Below are 22563 nucleotides of genomic sequence, written 5' to 3' on the forward strand. Positions count from 1 at the left end.
GGTCGTAAAACTTTATTAATAAGGTTATTACTGTTCTCTATTTTTTTAATTGTTTAATCTATTCTTTTAGGAAACCAATATTCGTAACTCCCAAATGTGTGTGTAGTATGAAATGGAAGGAATATGAAGCTAAAATGGTGTGATAGAATTCTGCCAAAGGGAAATTTGTAATCTCCGTCTAAGCCCCGAAGGCTACATCTTTGAGTGATTAAATTTTTCCCCATTAATACATTTAAAGAATATTTTATTGTCAAATGATTAAAAGAGAAAATTGTTTCAATGGGCTTGGGCCAGTGGTAAATCTAAAATATGTATTTTTTAGTATTCATTGTTTTAACATACGATTACAATAAATATGAAAATAATAAATATTGCTCCTCAACTTGGCATTTGTTTCGATAAGCACAGTATTGGTCAACGTACGATGCGATAAATTGTGTTGACTGTTCCATTTCTTTGATAACTCGATTCAATGAAAGTTTTTACATAGAAATCATGATAGCATACATACAAGCAAATCATGATGCAGATAAGAATGCTCTTTATCTTAGATGTTCTAACACTCATCGCCTTCATGATTAACATATCCACTCTAAAAAAATTGTATTTTTGAATGTAAGGAATAAATTCAAAAACTACTGAACCGATTACAACAATTCTTTTGGCTATATTATTGGAAAAGTTTTTTTTAATCCGCGGAGATAAAGTCACGGGCTAAACTAGTAGTAATAATAAATCTGTGAGTCGTAACATGAATATTTCAATTCGTTTGATGCATGCGCCTGTGTAAATAGTCAAGCAAACTTTTCATATTGCGAAACGCCAGGCGTATGTGTCTTTTTATTTTATAACATTGCATCTCATCTATTTGTTAACTTTTATATTTTTCCATGCTCACGGTTTATGGTATTCACATTTGCTGCATGTGCACTTCGCATTACTAATTTGCAACAGATTTGGTGTCGCTTGTATATATCAGTTCTCGGCTGGCATGATAACGGTTAGTTGTGTGGTAGCAACGGCAACGCTTACTGTTTATTTACGCGGCTTTGGTTGCTTTGTTGTGTTGCAGCGCACGTTTACAGTGGTGACCTGCAGTGCGGTGTGATGTTAGTGTGGGTGCGTCGCTAGTGCGTCGGGTGCATCATGTCGTCGCCGGCTCGCGCGTCCGCGGTGCCGGCCGGCGCGGGCGCTCTGCCCCCCGGTCCGGGACCCTCGCGCCAGCGTTCGCTCAAGGACCGTCTCAGAGAAGGAATCACCGGACCCTTCCATTGGCAGTGAGTGTTTTAGTTATCTCTAATATATTCATTTCCAGGTCTCGATGATGGCATCGTCTACGTATCCTATAGTCTCTTAATTGCATGATCTGATAGTCGCTTTTCTGCAAAATTAATGCTTTCACTATTCTTTAGATTTACTATTCTGCTAGTAACATTCAAAGCCGCTCTTATGTGACGAGGTGATTTTGGTTTTGTATTGAACCTGTACCAGATTACGGAGTGACTATGCGTTATGTTATATAAGCTTTGTGTGCGCATTTATTTCCACACTTTAATTACCAATGCTATTGTCCACATGCTGGGCATTCGATTTTAATTGCCGTGTCTTATTTGACAAACATGACGGCAATGAAGCTGGCAAGCGGATCGTATAATTGTCTTCGGATACATAGCTACAAATATCGTTGTTTACGCGCTCGTTCGTCGTTAAACATCGTACTTATATCGATACTTTTTGAATAGACGAGACAAATTGTTTTCAATTTTATTTCAGGCGCTGCACATATAGTTTTGCATTGGAATTGACTTGTCCAGTTTCTATTTTCTAAATTGGTAATGGTCAGGTCGTTGGGCGGCAATCTGCGATTACGCAGAAAAAAAATCGAATTTTTGCTGCGTTCTATAAGGAGTTATATTTTATAAAAGAGTATTTTAGATAATTGCACAGACACACGTAAATATCTCGAATTTTAGTTTGCATAGTTTCGTAAGGATGTTTCAATATAATCTGATAGTGGATAGAATTGGCGGCGACGTAGAGCGGGGCTACGCGGGTCGAGAACGTCGCTCCAGCCCGGCGGGAATTCAATTTACGTCCAGAGCCGACGCGCAATTTGTACGAATGCAACTTAAATTAGCGCCTTGTTAGGCTGTGATTAAAATTCATTGCCCTACCCTTGTGAATTCACTCTTAGGGCGCCACGCTATTTCTAGGTGAAAAAGGCTTTTAAGTAGATTTCTTTTTAATTACACGCGGATTAATTCGAGGCTAGTACATAGTTGATATTTGTATCCAAAAAAATTCTACACACATTTATTACTCATGACTTAGTTGCCAATTTAAATGTTAAATAGCAAAGGTTTCGTTTTGAATGGCATGTGTTCATTAGCAAAAACTTATTGGTATATTTTCCTACATTGTATAAGAAAAATAAGTTTGTGCGCGTTTTGTATAAATCTGCAAAATAAATCATGTCGATGTTTCCACTTCAAAGATTTATTTCACGCCTTTGACGTGACGGTTTCTGCTCTACGAGATGTTGGCTTTGAGAGGTACTAATTACTTTTGTAGAATAGAAATATTTAAAAGCTTAAATCTAAATGGGTTTTCATTTTATTAAATAGTAAATATATTTAATTATTATAATCATTCATTAAAATTTCTGAAAATCTATTTATCAATAAACATGTCAAAATATATGATATTATAGTGTATTTTGTAACCATAACCACTGAAATGAAAAACCGCTATAAAAATGTTATTTAAGCTTAGTAGCCTATACATAAAAATACTTTGATAGTGTTTTAATTACACTTATTACAGTCTAATTTGGACATTACCAGAAATTATGATTGGCTTCCGAAATGCGATCTGAAAAATCATTTATACGGGACAGGACGTTATCGGGAAGGGCTACTGATATGACAGAAAAAAGATTAGATGTGTATCTTTTGCCACCCGGGCAAAGCCGGGGCGGGTCGCTAGTAAATATATCAGTGCTTACACCATATGTAATTTTGATGATATATATTTAAGGGTAAAATATATTTTATAACCACGTTGATATCCATAACATCGCCGGCGGTCAAAAGGTTAAATCGCGTGTTTAATTATACAGTGCCTAACTGGCTTTAAGCTTTAGCTGTACTTGAAAAAAAGTAGTACCTTATAGTATTTGTATTGTAAAATATAATAATAAAGTTCATATTTTTAAATCGTATGCATCTCGTCTATGTCACCTTGACACATAGTTGTTGTGTAGCTTTAACCAAGTAATTTGTACACGTATAACGCTCTTCAAATCTACAATTATTGTCTATTGTCTGTCTACTTAACACGTTTCATGCCGCTACGATTTTTTTGGACAACGTATGAAAATGAACTGGTCAGGAGTCGATGGCACTGAATGTGTTAACTGCTTAAATTGCTATGGATGTAGATGTGATACACGTGCTCGTAATATCCTCGCCTCGACATATTTCTGCAAACTAATGTATCAAATACATCAAAATTTAGTATTGATGTCGCAGTTTCCTTGACATAATCTTGTAAATCCACATCGAAAGGTAACAATCGTTACTGATAGATTTTCTCAAAGATTGTCACTATCTTGTCTTATGCGGAACATTTCTTAAGAACTAGTAAGTGGCATGCAAATATTTACGCAGTATGTTTCCTATCTGAACAGAGTAAAATTTACCTACTTCCTTATCTTCTGTGCAGCGTTCAATGTTATATTTAATGTAAATAATTTAATTAAAACTTTGTCTTCAACTTTTTTATTTCAATATTGCAGTTTTTAAATTTTGTAATTACGTAATACAAAATGCAAGGGCATAGGTTAGGTAAAGATAGAAGTACATTTAGCTAGTGGTTATATTACGGCTGTGGGTTTTTATATTTTAATTGATAATCGTGCTATTGTTAACATGCATCTAAGACAAACGATTGTCTACTGTTTAAAAAGAGAAACAGACAACATTTTGCCGTTTTAATTTGACGAGAGAGGTCGCTTTCAGCGGTATCGTTACATAATTGCGTACACAGCAATATGTATACGATGGGTGGCATTAATCCGCTGCACCTCATGCTCCGGTGCCTTCGCCGCTTGTGTTATGCAAGCTGACTGTAGGCCGCCCTTGGCCGATATAAAATGTTTAGGAGACAACGGCTGAGATCTGTGTGCCTAGGGAGGAGGGTGGATCGGCCCCTATTGTTCCCTTTGTCATTGTGTCCCGTATACTCGTTATACATGTACCATAATCACGCTGCGTTCGCATGATGAATACTTACCGAGGCCTTTATAAGAATGGTATCCCAACTTGATAAAATGTCGACGGACGGATTTTGACAAATGATTGAGAAATTCTTTAACATTTTTTACTGATATTTTATGTCATATATTCTGATTGAGAAAGACCGGTATTTAAACAGAAGCATTTACCATCTTACGTAAATGAGATAGACAGAGATTAAGAATACAATTTTGCTCAAATTTAGTACAATTTAAGTTGATTCTCTTATGTACATTTTCAGAGTTCTGACGAAAAACATTTGAGAGAATTGATAGCGTTTAATTTATTTACTTTAAATTAAATTAGTATATTCATAAATTTAATGCTAAATTAAAACCTCTAAGCGACTTGGCTTCAAGTAACACACTTAAACTTGCTTTAAGTTAAACAATTGGAGTTCGTGACTTCCATTATACTCCATTTGGTTATTATCTTAACTTTACAGAGTAAGGACGATAAGGAAAGTCGGTCGCCCAAGTAATGGCACTGGAAAAGTGTACAAGTTTCCCGGAAAACTTTAGACTGATGTTACATACTTTTTACTCAATGTTGGCAAATTTCTTAAAGAGTCTACAAAATATCATCTTTCTTCCTCTTGATGACGTCATCATTTGGTGATAAGGTAGTTATGATTTTGTAGCAACAACATTATTGACATTTTCCTCATACAAACTTCGGCTGGACTACGATGAGTATGGAAACCGCGTAGAAAGTTTAGATTTTATATTGTATGTATTAATATAACAAAGCGAATAGGAATATTTGCGTACAAATAACGACCGCAGTAATAGAGCGAATGTATTGCATTTATGAAACTAGTCTTCGCTATATTAAAACGCCCCACGTTTTCATATATCCAGAGTAAAATGAAGTGTGCTTACTTTGTTGCATGCCAGTATTTTGATGAACAACGGTACATGATGTACTTGATTAATTTACTCGTATAAAGGATAAATGAGGAATCAGACTGCTAAGTAATGCCAAAATAAGAAACCAAAGTGATGGTCTCAAGTTGTCACACAGCGATTTTTTTTTATTTATCTCTTTGAGTACTTAATCTTCCCCTTTTTCTTTGTTTCCCTCTACATTAAGACCATTTTTTTCATTGCAAGCTCGCATAAATATATGTCCGCCCTGAGCTACAGAAGTTTGTAAACTAGATCTTTTCTATTCTTCAATTTATTCTCTTTCCAGACTATGTTTCTTAATTTAATGAACACTCTAATGAACATTTTTATCTTATTTTCTTTATGGTGATGTTTTGTGTTTCTTAGATTATCAGCTATCAGGCACTTTTGATATGACAGTAAAATATTTAATGTGTCGCTAAAGTTTTGTACTTAATTATGATAACGGTGAGTCTCGTTGCCCTCACACATGCGTCAAGGTAATACATTCATCAGGTGACAAAGTCATTGTCCCTGCTAATGAGTTTAGATTGGCCCAGTGAGTTACAAATTTCGGTGGCACAAATATGTTAATACTAGCTATCGCCCGCTACTATGTCCGCGTGCGGTTAAAAAAATAATAATAGGGGTATGAAAAATAGATAGTAGCCGATTCTCAGACCTACTGAAGATGCATATAAAATTTCATTAAATTCGGAGTAGTAAGGTAACTAACATTGTGACACGAGAATTTTATTTATAATATTATTGATTTTATGGGGCGACAAGTTTATCTGGGCTGGGAAACTGCTTCCGCGTTTAATTCTCAGGTCAAACTGTCAATTTTAAATGAAGCACAAACCTCCTTTGACATTCTTGTTTCTAAGACTATACCACTATCACCTTTTTGTTTGACTAGCTATCTATTTTTTTGTAGATATTCTACATACAGTTGCCTTTTCTTTATTAAAATATTATCGCGTATCTCACGTTTGTTTAGCAATTGAACACTAACACTTCTTCTATTGTTACGAAATTGATTACTGTTATTGTATTTCTTTTGCGACTGTTCGAAGACCCATGAAAACATCTCTCACGGGTAAAGTAATAATAAGAATAATGTAGACGGAACATCGATTGAGCACAATTTGCAAATAAATTGCGGTGTTATATTCCAACAGCGTATGATATAGTTTGTTATTCTTTGTGTAGACAATTTATGCTCTTATTTGTGTAAGGAAATATCGTAAAAAATATATTTGTTTACATATTCCAATCCATGTTTTAACAATACAATTGATTTCATATATTTTATGTAAATAATAATTATTATTAAGGAGATAAATTTGTGGAGTTTCTTACTCTGTTTTATTAATATTTCACTATTTATTTCGTTGATTTTTTGTGCAACAAACTTTATCTAACTTTAGAAGCTAGTTCATTGCGTATTTTTGATGACATTAAATTGTTGCTATAATACATGTGTATAAGATGTGAGAGAAACAAAGCGTGTGGTGTTTGTCTAGGGTTCGAGAGCGAGCGTGCGCGGCGTGCACGATGCCATTGAGCGAATCGTGCTGTCACGTTCACGGCTCAATAGCCCGCATTGTGCCCGCACCATCTCGTTCGAATCGATTTCACACACTCACCATTGTTGCTACAGTATCTATTTTCCCTTTTCCATATTACCATGTCAATCGATGTCTTATTTGAACAGTGAAAGCAGCGCTTCTCAAACCTCTTTAATTATTTTAACTATCGTACCTATCATAAGTACCCGTATTTTCTTTTCACATATTAAGACTAAAGAGAAAGCTTGAGTCAGACTATTGTGGAAAGTATGAGGAAATCAGTAAATCAATTGTGATTACGCAGTTTGTTTGTTATGATATTTTCCTCTAGATTTATCTGTGATGAATTTATCATTACGGAGAAGCTCTTTGTAGATACACACTATATACATATCTTGACATATCGAGGTTTGAATTCAACATTATGAAATAACATTTATTATTATAACTAAATTTTAAAAAGCAAATCTCAATAACATTGAATGTTTTGGTACGCACTTTTTAAAGTGTTTGAAATATGATAACTTTCTACTTATTACGGAAGCCTTTGTTTTGAATTTCTCAAATGTGGCAGAAACTGCGCACTTGTCTTTTTAGAGATAAGAGCCGTTAAAGTGATCTAGTAAGAGGCGAGCCTCCGGCCGTTTGCCTGCGCCATCACCTGTCTTTCCGTTTAATATGTAAAGAAACACGGATAAGATATCTCGCTTCTAAAGATATTCAAAACATTCCATCACCTGTTTCAAGACGAAATACTTCTTGTGCAAATATTTTGATAAATTCTGTCATTTGTTATTTTTAACTTTTATACACAGTCGCCTCTTGAATCTTTCACTTAAGCAAACTTCGAATTTATTTGAGGTGATTGGATGTTTTAATTAATGTCTACATATATAAATAGTTATGAACCATAATAAATGTATGTCAGAGTAGGAATTAGGTTCAATTATCAGTTTAATTAATCTTAATATAATACACTTAGTGAAGAGGTTTCCAAGTGGGTATTAGTCTGTTATCAGTTTCGATGTGTTTATATTCTATAGTTATTACGAACTTGATCCATAATTCCATTAAGCGTTTGAAACTCAGCCCTTTATTTACATGTAAACAGTGACCTCCATAAATTATATCAAAGTTATAAAGCCTATTAGTGGTATGAAATTTAGAGGGTTTGCTGCGAAGCGAAGATTCTTGAGCAAAAGTAAAATGAGAAATATTTTCTCCGTATTTTCATAATTTATCAGTAATTTCACCATAGTTGCAATATTATTCAGATCAACGAGGACATGACTTAAGGTCAATAACCATAAAATTATCAGCAGTGATCAGACACTTGGTGTGCTTAATATGCTATCGGAGGATTCTTCCTTTGTTGACACTCCGTTAAGGGCAATGCCCCGTGTGATCATCTTCACACTTATTATAAATTTTCACGACATAATATTTGTCTTAAATACAATACAGAATATGATGGATTGAATTTATCATGAGTATGTCAATAGTTAAAGCGGTACACTTGCGGGCCTCCGAGATGCACTTTAACAAGCATCCGTTGCCCTCGAGCGTTGCGTTTGGGCAATTGAAGATACCCGTGTACAGGAGTGGTGTAATTGAATGATTGGCGGCGGCGCCAGCTGGACACCTCTCGAAGTGATGCTGCGCAGGCTCGCGTCCGTCTCTACAGTGTTTAGACGTTTGACGGGCTCCAGTGCATCCCGTACCGCTCTCATTAACTAACTTCGCTTGCGTCACACTCGAGTATGCAACGCTATTAACGATGGAAAACTTCTTAAACTGTCTGTTGTTTAATGTACGCCTATTTACCTCTTATGAACGTTTGTGTTGTTATCGTATGGTTGAAATACTTGCGAGTAATAAGGTTTATGTAGGTCCCTTTATGCAATTTTTACATTTAACATCATCTTTGGTTTAATGAGTTTGTTAGTAAATTGTCCTTTGTATGTATTTTAACCCCGCATGCAGTCTACTAATATGTACTCGACATTGGCGGCTATCGTAATTATTTATCCTGTGTCAAAATATCCGAAAACATTTTGTTGATTTTAGACCAATGTTTGATGTTATTAGACAAACATATTGAAATACAAGTTCATTTTATTGCCGTCATTATGGATTATAAAAATTGAAAATAAATAAATAATATTTTGCAGTTCGCGTTACTAACAGAATAAAGTGTTCTGGCGAGAGATATTAATGTACGATATAAATCATAATTTTTTTAATTTTAAAATATGCTGAAGTAAAACTTCATTACTGATTATCAATTTGTCGATTAAAATGTTTGATGAGAATTCTGATAGTACGCATTATCTATTGATAAGTAAATTTTTCAGCAGTCTAAGTTTTTACGCCGATAAAACGTTTGCTTTTTGTGTTTGTGAAATTTTGTGTTCAATAACAACTATGTAATATTTTAAAATTGTGTGGATTTCACTACTAAATCAATGAGCTTCTTTTTATTGTTCTGGTAAGTGTCTATTTTAAAATGTTTAAATTAAGACGTATTTTCACGGTTTAAATTTTCATGAAAAGGTGTGATTTATAAAATTACGCTTTCAAAGATGACTAAACTGATAAATGTCTGACAATTTTTTAAGACGCTTGCAATCTGTTATAGTCCATTGAAATAGTGATAAATTTATCACAGTTTATCATATTATGACGTAAGATTTTGAGGTGGTATGTAAATGAAGGCAGTTTTAAATATGGTACGGGTAACGTACATGTTTTTTTATAGCTCCGTGCAAGTCGTAAATAACCTGGGGACAAGTTAATGCGCATGTGATGAGATGCAACTTGAGGTGGATGACGATGAAGACGATATTTGGAGTACACAAATCGAGTGAGTACTCGATTTAAATGTATTCGAATGTTTGTTATAGTTTATGTTATCGGATCACTCGTTCGCAATGATATTTAATCAATAATATCCTTTACCTATTAGGCTTTAAGGACTCTTTTATAAAAATATATACCTACATAACTAACATCAGTCTAAATTGATGCCAATCACTTATTAGTTTATCAACGATTATTGCAATGAATCGATTTGTGGTTAGATTGTATGCTAAGGCTTTATCATTTAATTAATTTTACAGTGTTAATCAACGTTCACATTTAAGTAATCTAATTTAATTCATCTATATGAGTTAGTTTTCATTTCGATCAGCTAGACAACTTTAAACGATGTTGGTTGTATTATAAAAGTACCTACTCACGAAAAACTACAGTCTTTAATTTGATACATAAATTACTTTAATTTTTTTTTTAAATTGCATTTACTATAATTTCAGTAAGCTTGATCAATATTCGTACAATTTCATTTATGCAATGTTCCATTCAGTATCTATTTCGACGAGATTTAACTGGAAGCAGGCTTGCAGTTTATAGATTTCAAAACGCTCGCCGACCTTCCACTGCCCCTTGTATCGACCGGCGCGTCGCGCGACTCTCCGTTTACCACTTGTATCATGATTGTTTCACACGAGGTCAGAGCACAGTAACTTTCAAAAACAGTACTAATAGCAGTACCGCAGTGTCTTCTGCTCTGTCTCATTGTTCCTTCCCTCGTGTGAATATAGCTTCAGTACAAAAACAACACACTGATAGTGTGTGTCGTATTAATATAACATTTATCACGTTTCTCGGAAGCCATGTTTACCATCACAAGGAGGCAAACCTATCAAGATAACAGTGATTGTTTTATACGAGGCGGCCTTTCGTCGCTCGAGGACTAGATACGCTTATGTTTGTTATTCTTGTTATGATCTGAAGATATCGCCGACCTGATGTTACATGTTAAAAAATTTTTACGTTCTAAATTTTTGGCATTCTATAGAGTATACTAACAATAGAAAATAAAAGTTCTATAAAATACAAGCTTGTTAATGTAATTCCTATCGAAGACAGAATAACCCTTTCCTTACTTATTTAAATTTAATGTAACAAGAATGGATAGAAGTGCGAACCATTGAAGTATTGATGTGTCAGTACAATGCGAACGAGTGATCTTTGGTTCTAAGGAACATTAGTAAAATAGGTAAATGAACTTTGCAGTGACGTAGAACTGATGACACCGCCCATCACCCCCCAGCCCTCGCCGGCCTGGCAGCGACGCTTCTCCACCTTGGCGTATGTTGATTGTTATGTGATTGTTAAATAACATTGACACTCTAACAGATTGTTGCTTTTTAACTCTTTATCCTTAATCACTAGCTAATGAAGGATGATTTCCAATAGGTCCCCTTGTGCCCGTGCCCTTATGCGATATTATGAGTCGTTATATGTTTACTTAAATATCCTCTTAGTGTAGTATTCCCCCTTAAGTGACTTCCCACTTGAGTTGGCAGAGTAATAAATGTCCTTGATGGAATAATTATTCTATCTGTTTTAGTTAGCTTTGCATTTTGTTTCTTTTTGTTGTCTTGTTAAAACAAAATGACGTAAAAATGTTACATGGCCCACAAGCGATATACTTGACGGCTACCAAGATGCCGATACAGCAATATTCTGACGTTTTGACACATTGATAAATACGTTTTGACTAAAGCAATACCTTTTTATTGCCTCAGCGATCCTGAGGTCCGAAATGATTGCACTTTGTTTAAAGGTCACTGTATAAAACACGCGATCTTCCTTGCCGGTTAAATCTTTATAGCTACAATAATATTTGAGTTGTGCTTTACGTTTGTAATAAAACATGCATCGTAAATGCTACCTATTTATTTAAAATGTTCATCTAATAAATAAATGATCCGTGCAAATAAACAGCGAAATGTGTATAAAATATTTATGTACATGTTTTATTAACTAAACAATGATACAAATTCCATAACTTTATCTTTTACATTATTATTATGTACAAAGATTATTTTCTCCTACCGGGCATTTACTAACTTCCTTATGTCGCTCGCTGGTAGTGGATACATAAAATAATGTTAATAAAATATAAGAAACTTAACATTGTGTAAAGTTCTAGTTTATTTAGTGAAAAATAACATTCATGGTTCGCGTAACACTTACTGGAGTACAAAGAACAATATTCAACCTAAATATCAATGGTAACTGGTTGCTCTTAATATTATTGTTTCGTGTAAAGAAAATCTCAAAGAATTAGTTAACCTAAATATGTATTCAAGGTTTGGAACTAAATCCCGTTATCGACTTTGTAACTGTCATTACCAGTGACATGTTTGTAAGTTAATTATGCAGATCTTGTTCTTAATCTAATAAATATGTACTTGTACTTTAAGGTTCTTTATTAAAGAGCAATTTTAAACATTTTTAGAAGACAGCTGTTCATTTGTTTTTGTCCAAATAAAAAAACAAAATCTAATTTTGATCTCAAAAAAAAAAAACAACTAGAATAAAACAACTACATTTTTTTTCAATTCAATTCAATTTAGATCAAAATATTGGTTATGTATTTTCAATTGTAGAATTTTAGAATTTGAATTTACTCACAACTAAAAGTACATATGTAAGGTTTGTTTAAATTATTTATCATTGTTAATGTACACATATAAAGTAATGCATATTTGCTTGTGTAGTATTTCTGTATTTCAGTATGTTTATTAACATGTATGCATCTGTCCTTTAAGTCACGTGTTTTATCATCTTCCAGTAATATCTCGCATGTTTCGTGTTTCTAATTATAAATGAAATTCAAATTGAATGCATCATTTTGAAGTCGTTATTGGTGGAATGCCTTTGACGTACCTTTACGATGATTGCAATTTTCGGTAGTTAATATTCTGTAAGTTTCAAAAAAAGGAAGTCGTGTTTTGAAATAAATTAATGTTCATGTAAAAATAGAGATATGATTGACATACATTTTGGAATTGGTCCTATCTTGTTTGCAGAGCTTTGTAAAATACTAGCTTTTGCTCGCGACTCCGTCCGCGCGGAATAAATAAAAACTTAATAAGTAGCCTATGTGTTCTTCCAGGCTATGGTCTACATCTGTACTAAATTACATCAAGATCCGTTGAGCCGTTCTGGAGATACCTTCAAAGAAACACACATCCATCCATCCATCTTAACTTTCGAAATTATAATATTAGTAAGATATAACTTTTCCCCCTTTTTTATTTCGTTGGTTTCGTTTAACACATTTGAACAATCGTAAAATGTTTACAGAATTAGTACTGCTCGATTACAATTATTGTTTCAAAACATTTACTTACACGATACCTTCGCCACACCTTTTTATAATCATTAATCAACGAATGCTTGCCTATTGCACGCTGTCTTAAAGTTGTCAATATACAAAAGGTCAAGTACATGTGCGTATATGGTCATCGGTTGCGGGAACTTTTGATATTGCCTTTCTTTTATACGTCACATATCAGGTCGATAGGTTTAACTTCATGCTTGACTTCCTCTACTAAGATTGCCTACTATTTCCATACCACTCTGCATACATATGACTTTATTACAATTTATTTATGATGCTCTATATTTTTCTTAATAATATTGTTCATTTGGCACGAAACGTACGTTTGCATCTTTATTAAAAATAGTAATCTTTTTATAATAAGCAAAACCAATCAACTGTTTATTTGTACTACATTTTACAATGGTTTTGTAATAGACGTAGAATATGTCAATATTAGTAATTATAAAAACAACCATTGACATTTTTGAGATTCGGCCAAAATGCTTCCAGTGGTGATGAGCGGCGTTGACACTTCGCACTAATTAGGGAACGGGCAGAACGTAATCCACGATAAATCCGCGCTCCACTATTCTATGGCTCCGTACCAAAAATCTCCGCAACTTATACGTATAACGAACGTTTGTTTTTGTCCTATAAAACGTCTCATAATAGCAACCAATTGTCACATCGTCATGTGTTTAACACGAAAACCGATTTATTTTTCTCACATTTGTTTGCGAGTTATTTTTAAGGTTATACACTATCGAATAATATGAAAATGTATTAAAAGCAATAATCACGTGAACCTACATTTAATGACAAGTAATTAATTTGACTTTTAAACAACATATAAATTTACGGAACTAGAAAACGTTATGCATCAAAACGTGTCATGCCTTTTATGTCTGAGGATCAAATTTTACAAAATTTCTTTATCTTGTATACACGTTAGAAGCAGTAAGTTCTATTTAATTCACGCTGCAGTGTAGTGACCTCATAAATTCGATATTTTAGTTACGATCTCGGTACCGTTGCGAACACTTTCATTCTATGGTAAGTACCGATATACCGTTATTCATTCCGTGACGGGCGTGAACTTTTGTCAGTGACGTGACGTCTGCACGTTTCAATGTCTTACGTTACTCTAGACGAGGAAATACCCCGCACTTTGATTCAGGCTGTTTCAAGGAAATAAGATTTTTTAAATAGATGATTCATTGTAAGGAGAGACTTACGGGAATACCGTTTTAATGGTGATACTGTTAAGACTGCAATCATTAGATACGCTTACAAAGACAAAGGAATTTCCTTTGTGTATTGTAAGTGTTATCTGTACATATCTACGTTATTTTGTTTTTCAATTAAACGTATTTTTCACATCCCTTACGCGTATTTTTCTTTAGCGGTGAAGTTAAGTTATATTGTGCTTGCACCCACTAAAACCTCGCGTTTGGCGTTCACAGCGTTAAGGTCTAGATATAATTTATATTAAGATAACTCCCTTATAATTTTAATCTCAAATAGTCTTGATTTTGTAATAACGATTTTGTAATAGCGGTTTTAAACACACGAGTTATTTCCTCACGATAAACTTAACAAGGGAAGAAAACGAAGCAAAAAGGCAGGCGTGACGAGTTTAAAACGTCGTTTCGATTCAGTGACGCCAATAAATGTCTGAATACATGAATGAATTAAACGAACTTACATCACAATGTTCAGGAGAAATGTCAAGATCATGCAAAAAGGGCGTGCGTTGTGTAATGCAATTGACTGGTTACAGTTGAAGCTCACAATATACGGGCGCAACCAGCACACCGTATTGCTTTGTTACACGAGGGCTATAGGGAGGTGTAAAAGCACAGCTACTGTCACAAACTGTTCTGTCTCAGCGTTGTACTTTCAAGCAATGGCAATACTGTACTCTACTACTTGTACTGCGTCAGTATGCTGCCCTCGTGTATAAGATGCTTAAGTTTAATAAAGCGAGACGAATATGGAATGGCAACGTTTAATAATAATAATCTTGGTGGTAACATCGACGGATCACAGCGACGATAAACCTGCGGCAACACGACATAATAAATGCCTTCGCGGTTTATGGGTACATCGTTTAATATTTAATTAATATTTCATTGTCCCATCTTTCTCATAACATAAATTTAAATGATCTTTTGTTCCACATAGCTGTATTTCTGTTTTTTTGTAAAATAGATTAACCGTGGGTTTCTGACACCAAAATCTCTGTATAAACATATCGTCATCCCTGTCATTATCTTTAACAAAAAAGAGATAATAAAAACTTGAGAGGTGTCAAGGGACACCCGGATGGAACGAAGTTCCTTTCAATTAATTAGTGAAGGAACCAATGTTTATTCTATGAATAAAAAACTTAAGTCTTCACAAACTCCAAAAGATAGCCATCAACACACTTAATATCTTTGGTGTGGATGTTCATGATCGTCTTTGAACACTTAACATAATACGATATATTTAAGGCTTTGCGCACGAATGTAATTCGACTTAAAGGTAACTAATATAGAAGCATTATGTCCTTGCCTCAGTATTTATATTGGCGTATGTATGAGTGTCTCGACGGAATCCATTATTCATATCCAATGATGCGTACAATTGCACTAAAGCGATTACATTGACATTAATTGATAAATGCTATTCGATAATTGATAATAGAAGCGGTACATTAGGATTAGAGTTCTTGGCCAATTTGTCATTTATTAGAATAACCATATGCATTACGTCCACGTCGATGATTTCAAAAATTTGAATTTCCGTATTAAATAACCCGTAGAATAAAAAATATTATATAAAATGTAAAGTACCTTTTAATTTCTTGAGAGCTAATATTGATGAGGAAAACTTACTGGGAATTTCTTTACGTTACCTCTTTATTTATAAGCGGCGAAAATTCATAAGGAAAATCTCAATGGAAATTTCTTCGCATAATTTATAGTCCATCAGTTTGAGAATCACGACTGTTGAAAATTCTTGTTATTAGAGTTAACGCATTTGTTATATTTTTATAACCAGATTTGTATGTTGCGTATTATAGCTCAAATTTAAACGACTATTTGAATTCGATAAGTTTTATATTATTCTATTCTCAGGTAGTTGATTTATTTGTCCTACTTCGTGTGTCAGAATTATTTGTGTGATAATCAAGAGCACCTACTTATTCTCATGGCCGTTGTTCTTTATCTATAATTCATAGACAATCTCATTCTTGAATCGATAGCTCGTTACCAATCGTTACTCGTGTCTAGAATAAAAAAGCCAATTTAAATAAAACAAAATTTATTGCTTTCATTTTAACTATTGCAATGTGATCGTCTCGTTGTACCTGTAGTATAACAGCGCAGTTGTTTTGGATATTTTCATCGGTATACTGGTTTGTACGGTAGTTAGGGATAATGTAGACAACAATTGCATATATAAGTAATTCTAGAATTAAATTGTATTTGTAGCAACACACATTTCGACTTTTTTATTCCTTGAACTATACATGTTAACAGTGGTAGACGTCAGTAACAACATCAGTTGCAGAAATTGGTCGGCTCGCTCGATGCCACGACCACACGCAAGACAGGCGTGAAGTGGAAGTAATTCCGCGTTTTTTTTAACTGCGTGAGGACGGAGTCGCGGGCGTCAGCTAGTATAAAATAAAATGCTGTTAAAGAAAATATTAGTAATAGTATTACAGGAAATAAAATGTAAAGCAAATGTGGAACATAGATTAGTTAATAAGTATAATGTGGCGTGTTTCCTGCGCCCTATTGTTATACTCGTAAATTCACTATAGAAATTTCTTACTTACGTGATTTTCATAACTACTCTAACCTAACATTTTATGTACATTGTTCTGCTTAATTTGAGATGGACCTTGTAGAAATTGAATTCCTCCGTATACTTGCACAAGTTAATCATTTAATCGATTCGAATCGATTCTCATCAAAAAAGTAGCTAAGACGATTACATGTACTACGTAAAACAAAACGTAAAAGAAAATCATAACTTATCGATAGCTTCATATTATTGTGATTTACTATACACTATACCTCATACAATAGTTTTGTTATGTCTACGTTTTCTTGTATTCTTTTACGTAGGTATTGTTATGAAATAATGCAAATATTAATAATGAGTAGGCATTATATACTCGACGGTCTGAGTTTAGCTCTCACCAGCGTTTTATTTGTGCCACCTACATTAATGGAGGCTGACGTTTGAACACAATACCAACGTGCGTAGGCGTTTTAACAAAGTTACCGAGTTTGTTTCCGTCAGTCTTTGTTAACTGAATGCTTTTGATATAAATTTTTACTAATTATTATTTCATTAAATTTTAATTTATTTTCAACTGGCATTCTTTGCTGGAAGGCTGTGACAGGGTGTCAGGAAGACATTTAAATGTTGGTATTTAGAAATCATTCCACGTTATTAATTATTATGTCCTTAGCGAGAGTTTAAAAGGAACTATAAAAAAGGTTGTGTCTTATTTAAATAATTGTCAAATTAAGACCAGATATTCATATCAATATAGTTACACAATTGTCATTTATGAATTGCAATATTTGAACTCCTGTGTTTTTAAGTCAAATAAAGAGCGCGTGAAAAACGCAGGGTAAGAGATGATTTATGTGGGTAATGAAGGGGTGAGTTTCAGATAGTGATATTAGGTAAGTGGCGCATCCACTCAGCCCCACCACGGCGGCGGCTGCGACGGCGAACGCGCTCAGTCAGTAGCCAGCAACGCGGCGCGAGCCACGCCCGCACGTAACGCGCACGCGCACCTCAGTGAAAGTCGCACGCGCACACTACGCGTATTTCGATCCGCGAGTTCTTCTTCGTCTAGTTATTTTGTTTGTTAAGTTGCGCCAGTGCAACTTGTCGGGGAAAGGAGGTCGTCGACGGTTGTTGCGCGGCCGCAGCCCGTAAGAACGCTGTGCTTTGTGTTAACGACAAAAAAGAATCCAGCATTTGTGTGGCAATACCCTTTACGTCTGTGCAGCACGTAGGAAACGACCAAAGAGGTTCTTCTCAGTGGTTGTAATGTAGCTTTTACATGTATAATGAAGCCGATAGTATATGATTCAATTCCACTATTGTTTATGTTATTGTTTTACAGTTTTGTTATTTTCTAATCTACCTTCATTTTTAATTGCGTTTGTTTGATCTGCATTAATCATCCGAACTAATTGATCATTGAAAGTGTTTAAGCTGCTACAGATGTCTCCATAGAGACAATGCAAGTCTATTGAATTATAAAAAATAACATATGATATATTTTAAATGAAATTACAAATGAAAGACTATTTTTTCGAAATAAAAATAGGTTATAAAATGCGACTAAAAGTTGAGTAACGTTATAGCACTTACGCAGCATTATTAGATTACTCGTACGTTTACAAATCAATATGCAATTATTTAATAAAATGCATAACTAAGTTAAACTACTTAGTAAATTCCTGCATAACATTTTAAAACTTTAAAATTAAATACGTTTCTTAACTGACAGTATTAAATTGCCATTTTATAGTCAGTGGTAAAGAGAACTCATAATTTTTGCTTTCTGATACGATCAAAAATATGTAGTACTACCACTACTACTTTCTCAATACGGTAATGATCTTTTCCATGGTTAATTCTATTTAGTTATCCAAGCCTTTGTAGGTGTCGTAATTTTGTGAATGTATTCCCACTTTGAAGCGTATTACGAATGCTCTTTATATTGAATTTGCGAAGACGAGGCCATTTTCAGTTACTATGTGATTGCCTATTAGTTTAGTAAAATTTTACGTATTTGTTAAATTATTTGTAGGGTTTCTTCCCTTTTAGAAATGATTTATTTATAGGTCTTACATTTAGATTAACAGTCGCCCGCGACTCCGTCCGCGCGAAACCAAAAAAACCTTAAAAAGTAGCCTATGTGTTCTTCCAGACTATCAGTCAGATCCATCCATCTATACATTCGCATTTATAATATTTGTAAGATTCGCAATTTTAATATTAGTAAGCAGTATTATAATTAACAGTAATCATAATAAAATAATTATTAGGAAACTTGAAATAATCAACGAATAATCTTTTCTCTAAATATTGTTTATACCTGTTTTTCGTATTTTTTGATGAATATATTATCTGTGGTTTTCAAATGAATCGACAAAATACACAAAATAGCCTACTAAAGTAATCAAACGGTAGCAATTTAAAAAAAAAACGCATAAGTTACACAAAATTTATTCTCGCGACGAATGTCAAAAGACGCAAAGTTTCTCTTTTAAACATTCATGTTCCGATAGTAAATCTAAACTTTTTCTTTTATTAACTTCACACTGTTTTATTACAGTAATTAATTCATTTGACTCATTTGAGCAAGTAATCTAATACGTAAAAATAACATTTTAAGAATTATATAATTATTTAATGCACATTTAGATTATTTGTATTGTAAAAATAATGTTTCTTTTAATAGTAATCAATGATTTTGGTTGTATTTAACATTTTTTTTTACCAAATTTGAAAAATAAAAACAGTATACTATTATTGCAACAGATTTTTTGTTGAGGGTTTGAAAAAGTTCAACGTTTTGGTAAAACGATTAAAAAAAACAAGATCGAATTTGTTGGAAGTGAGAATTTTTTGTCTTAGATTAGAATCCATTTTAATTCCTGAGACAGATATAAGTCTTTTGATCATAAACTATTCTCGTGAACAGAATTAAGCTTAAGATTTTTATAAAAAATAACATTAATTGGTTATATTAATGTAGGTATGTTCATTAAAAATCAAATATTATCAAAGACTAGTTTTAGCCTGCGATTTCGTCCACGCGGAATAAAAAAAAACTTAGTAGCCTAAACGTTTTTCCAGACTATGTTCTACATCTGTGCCAAATTTCATCGAAATCCTTTTAATCGTTTTGGAGTTACTGAATAACAAATATCCATCCATCCAAACTTTCGCATTTATAATATTAATAAGGTGGTAAGAAGTAGGTAAGATTAGTAATTAAATTCGTGAAATGAAAATGTAACGAAAGTTTGTATGTGTAATAAATTGTTAAGATAAAGACGAAATCTGATTAAGAATTGAAATGAAATGATCAATTCATTGCGGTAGCTTCGTTGCGAATCCGGTGTCATTGAAAGTGTTTCGATTGCTGTCGGTCTTATGCAAGTCGGCGCAAGCCGCGGCACTTCGACATCGGATACGACCCACATTCCTAGAATACGAGCCTAACATAAACACCATACTGTCTATTCCTACTCAAGTCCATCGGGTTATATTTCACGGTGTTAGCTCAATGATTTTTTATACATTTACTTTTTTTTATTATGTTTTTTAAAAGAATAAGTTACCTGCATACGAGAATGCTTACATGTATGCGGTAAACAAATGACATTCACGTCAAATAACTTAGTCAAAGATCAATGTATGTCATCAACCTCTAATAGAATTTATAGCTTTAGATATTAGCGATGCATTTGAAATTAATGACGATGATTTCTTTTGTTATATTAATCTAAATCTTACTGTTACGTCTGTCAAGATTTTTTATATAGCTTAATGTCGTAGTTACAATGTGTCTAACAAGCGTTAGTTCATGTAGCAAGGCTGATTGAGTCGCAACCAGAAGTATATCTACAAGGTTATGTTTGAAATCACAATATTGTCTGTAGCTTATAGTATTAGAGCAGCTTTCTTGTTTCAATTTGCGGTGCCATGTTATATTTAGTTTGTGTTATTACGTCGTAGGTATTGTTGCGCTTTAATTTTCTTTATAGATGTCCTCTGTCTGGACTTAGAACTAGCTGTCGCCCGCAACTCCGTTCGTGCGGAATTAAAAAAAAGCTTAATTAGTAGCCTACGTGCTTTTCTAAACTATGTTTGTCCTACATCTATGCCAAAATTCCGCGACATCCGTTGAGCCGTTTTGGAGATACTTTCGAACAAACATCTATCCATCTATCTAAACTTTCGCATTTATAATATTAGTAAGATTAGTTTTAAGACAATTCTGAGGAAAAATGCAGTTGCATAAAATACATAATTATCCAAGGCTGTAAAATAGCACATAATTAATAACATAACAGTTACTTTTTAATATTTTGCTTTTCTTTTTAATTTACTTTGTTAAATTAACAGCGTGTTGTTTTGTTAGATAATTGCTGTATAATTGTAAATATTCCGGCAGAGGTCGATCTCCTGTCGACCTCTGGCCAACAGTGTCACGGGAATTTAAAACAGACGCTCCTTGTTACCGTCAGTTTTCACTGCCAAAATACCTGTCCATAAATATATCTTTTTTTAAGAGACTAATCTATGGTTTTAAAGACCAAAATCTCTGTATATAAAATATTTTTATATAAGAGAAGGGACAAACGAGCGACAGGAACACTGAGGTGATCAACGGCACTTATAGACATTCGCAACACCAGAGGAAGTGCAGATGCGTTGCCGTCTTTTATTGTTATCTCTATTTTGTCAAAGATACTGAGAAGGATGAAGATATGATATGAAGTCGAGGATTCTGATCTCAGAAACCAATGATACGAAGGAAAAATTTTCACATGGGTTACTATGAGCAGTATTCAACTGTCACTCTTAAATTAATTTCCAACTTTTTTTTCACGCTCGAATATACCTTTTTTTTTCCAACAATAATCACGTTCAATTATGCGTAACGTAATAAAATAAAATTTGCACGTGATAAGTGTAAATATTGTATTCTCGAAATGTGTTTTAGGATTGATTCATAATTTTTCAAATACTAGTTACTGGTTGGAGCGATAAATTTTTTTAATAGCTCCAAAGATAAAAATAAGTGAAGTGTGACGACGCAATATTCAAGAATCATACGAAATTAGGTCGTCGCGGCGAGAGCGCGGTCTCTCATCAAATATTTATAAACGGATATTGCAAATTTGGGAATATTCCCAAATAGCTTTCCACGATTACCCGGCCACGTATGCACGTAGGTATACCTTTTCCTTATAGCGGAGCCATTGATTTGTATCATTACCATTGATACAAAAGATTATTGCACAATCTTCGCGAATTATCTTTAAGAAATATGAAAATTTCTTAAACAATTTTTATTTCAATAACATTACATTGTGTAGGCATGTTGTAAAATAGCATTGACGTCTGGTGCAAGTAAAAAATCATCAAACAATAGTTAGCGGCAAACTATCACAATGTATTACCATTTCGTCATCAAGATTGCCGTTATAATGACGTCATCAACAAGTACGGAACACAATGTTGGTTTGATCTATATTATTCACACCGTTAGTTTTGTCTGAAAGTACATTGATGAATCGATCGAATCAAGTCGACAGCGTACATCACTGTAAACGCCCGCCGTTATTCAAATGAATTTTAATAAAACCTTTAATGTTTTATCTACTGGCTTGTATTACTACGTGTTTTCTAAACATAAACTTATTGATCTTATAGGAATTGTTTCTGTTATACGTATTTTGATAGACCACAACTCTACCCGTCCTCAACGTCAGTCTCCTTGATGAGGTTTATGTTATGCTTTCTACTCTCCATTTAGGAAGCCTTTTAACAACAATTATTGTTGATTGAAGTCAATCATTTAAAGATGTTAT

At 33.7% G+C, this 22563-nt stretch overlaps 1 protein-coding gene across 3 annotated transcripts in view; it reads left to right on the forward strand.

Annotated features, from left to right (window-relative positions):
* The first annotated feature begins 1098 nt into the window (after positions 1–1098).
* Positions 1099–22563, forward strand: part of LOC106712390 (TLD domain-containing protein 2) — an 83160-nt gene continuing 61695 nt past the window's right edge. The window contains exons 1-3 of one of the 3 annotated variants that reach the window (XM_045686413.1): positions 9139–9241; positions 9512–9616; positions 10831–10905. In XM_045686413.1, coding sequence (XP_045542369.1) covers positions 9564–9616; positions 10831–10905 — 128 coding nt within the window. In that variant the 5' untranslated portion in view covers positions 9139–9241; positions 9512–9563. Of the gene's footprint in view, positions 1278–9138; positions 9242–9511; positions 9617–10830; positions 10906–22563 lie in introns of those variants that run through there. The other 2 variants (XM_045686414.1, XM_045686418.1) reach the window with 2 other exon arrangements.

This window comes from Papilio machaon, chromosome 3, assembly GCF_912999745.1.
Source record: "Papilio machaon chromosome 3, ilPapMach1.1, whole genome shotgun sequence".
Lineage (NCBI taxonomy): Eukaryota > Metazoa > Arthropoda > Insecta > Lepidoptera > Papilionidae > Papilio > Papilio machaon.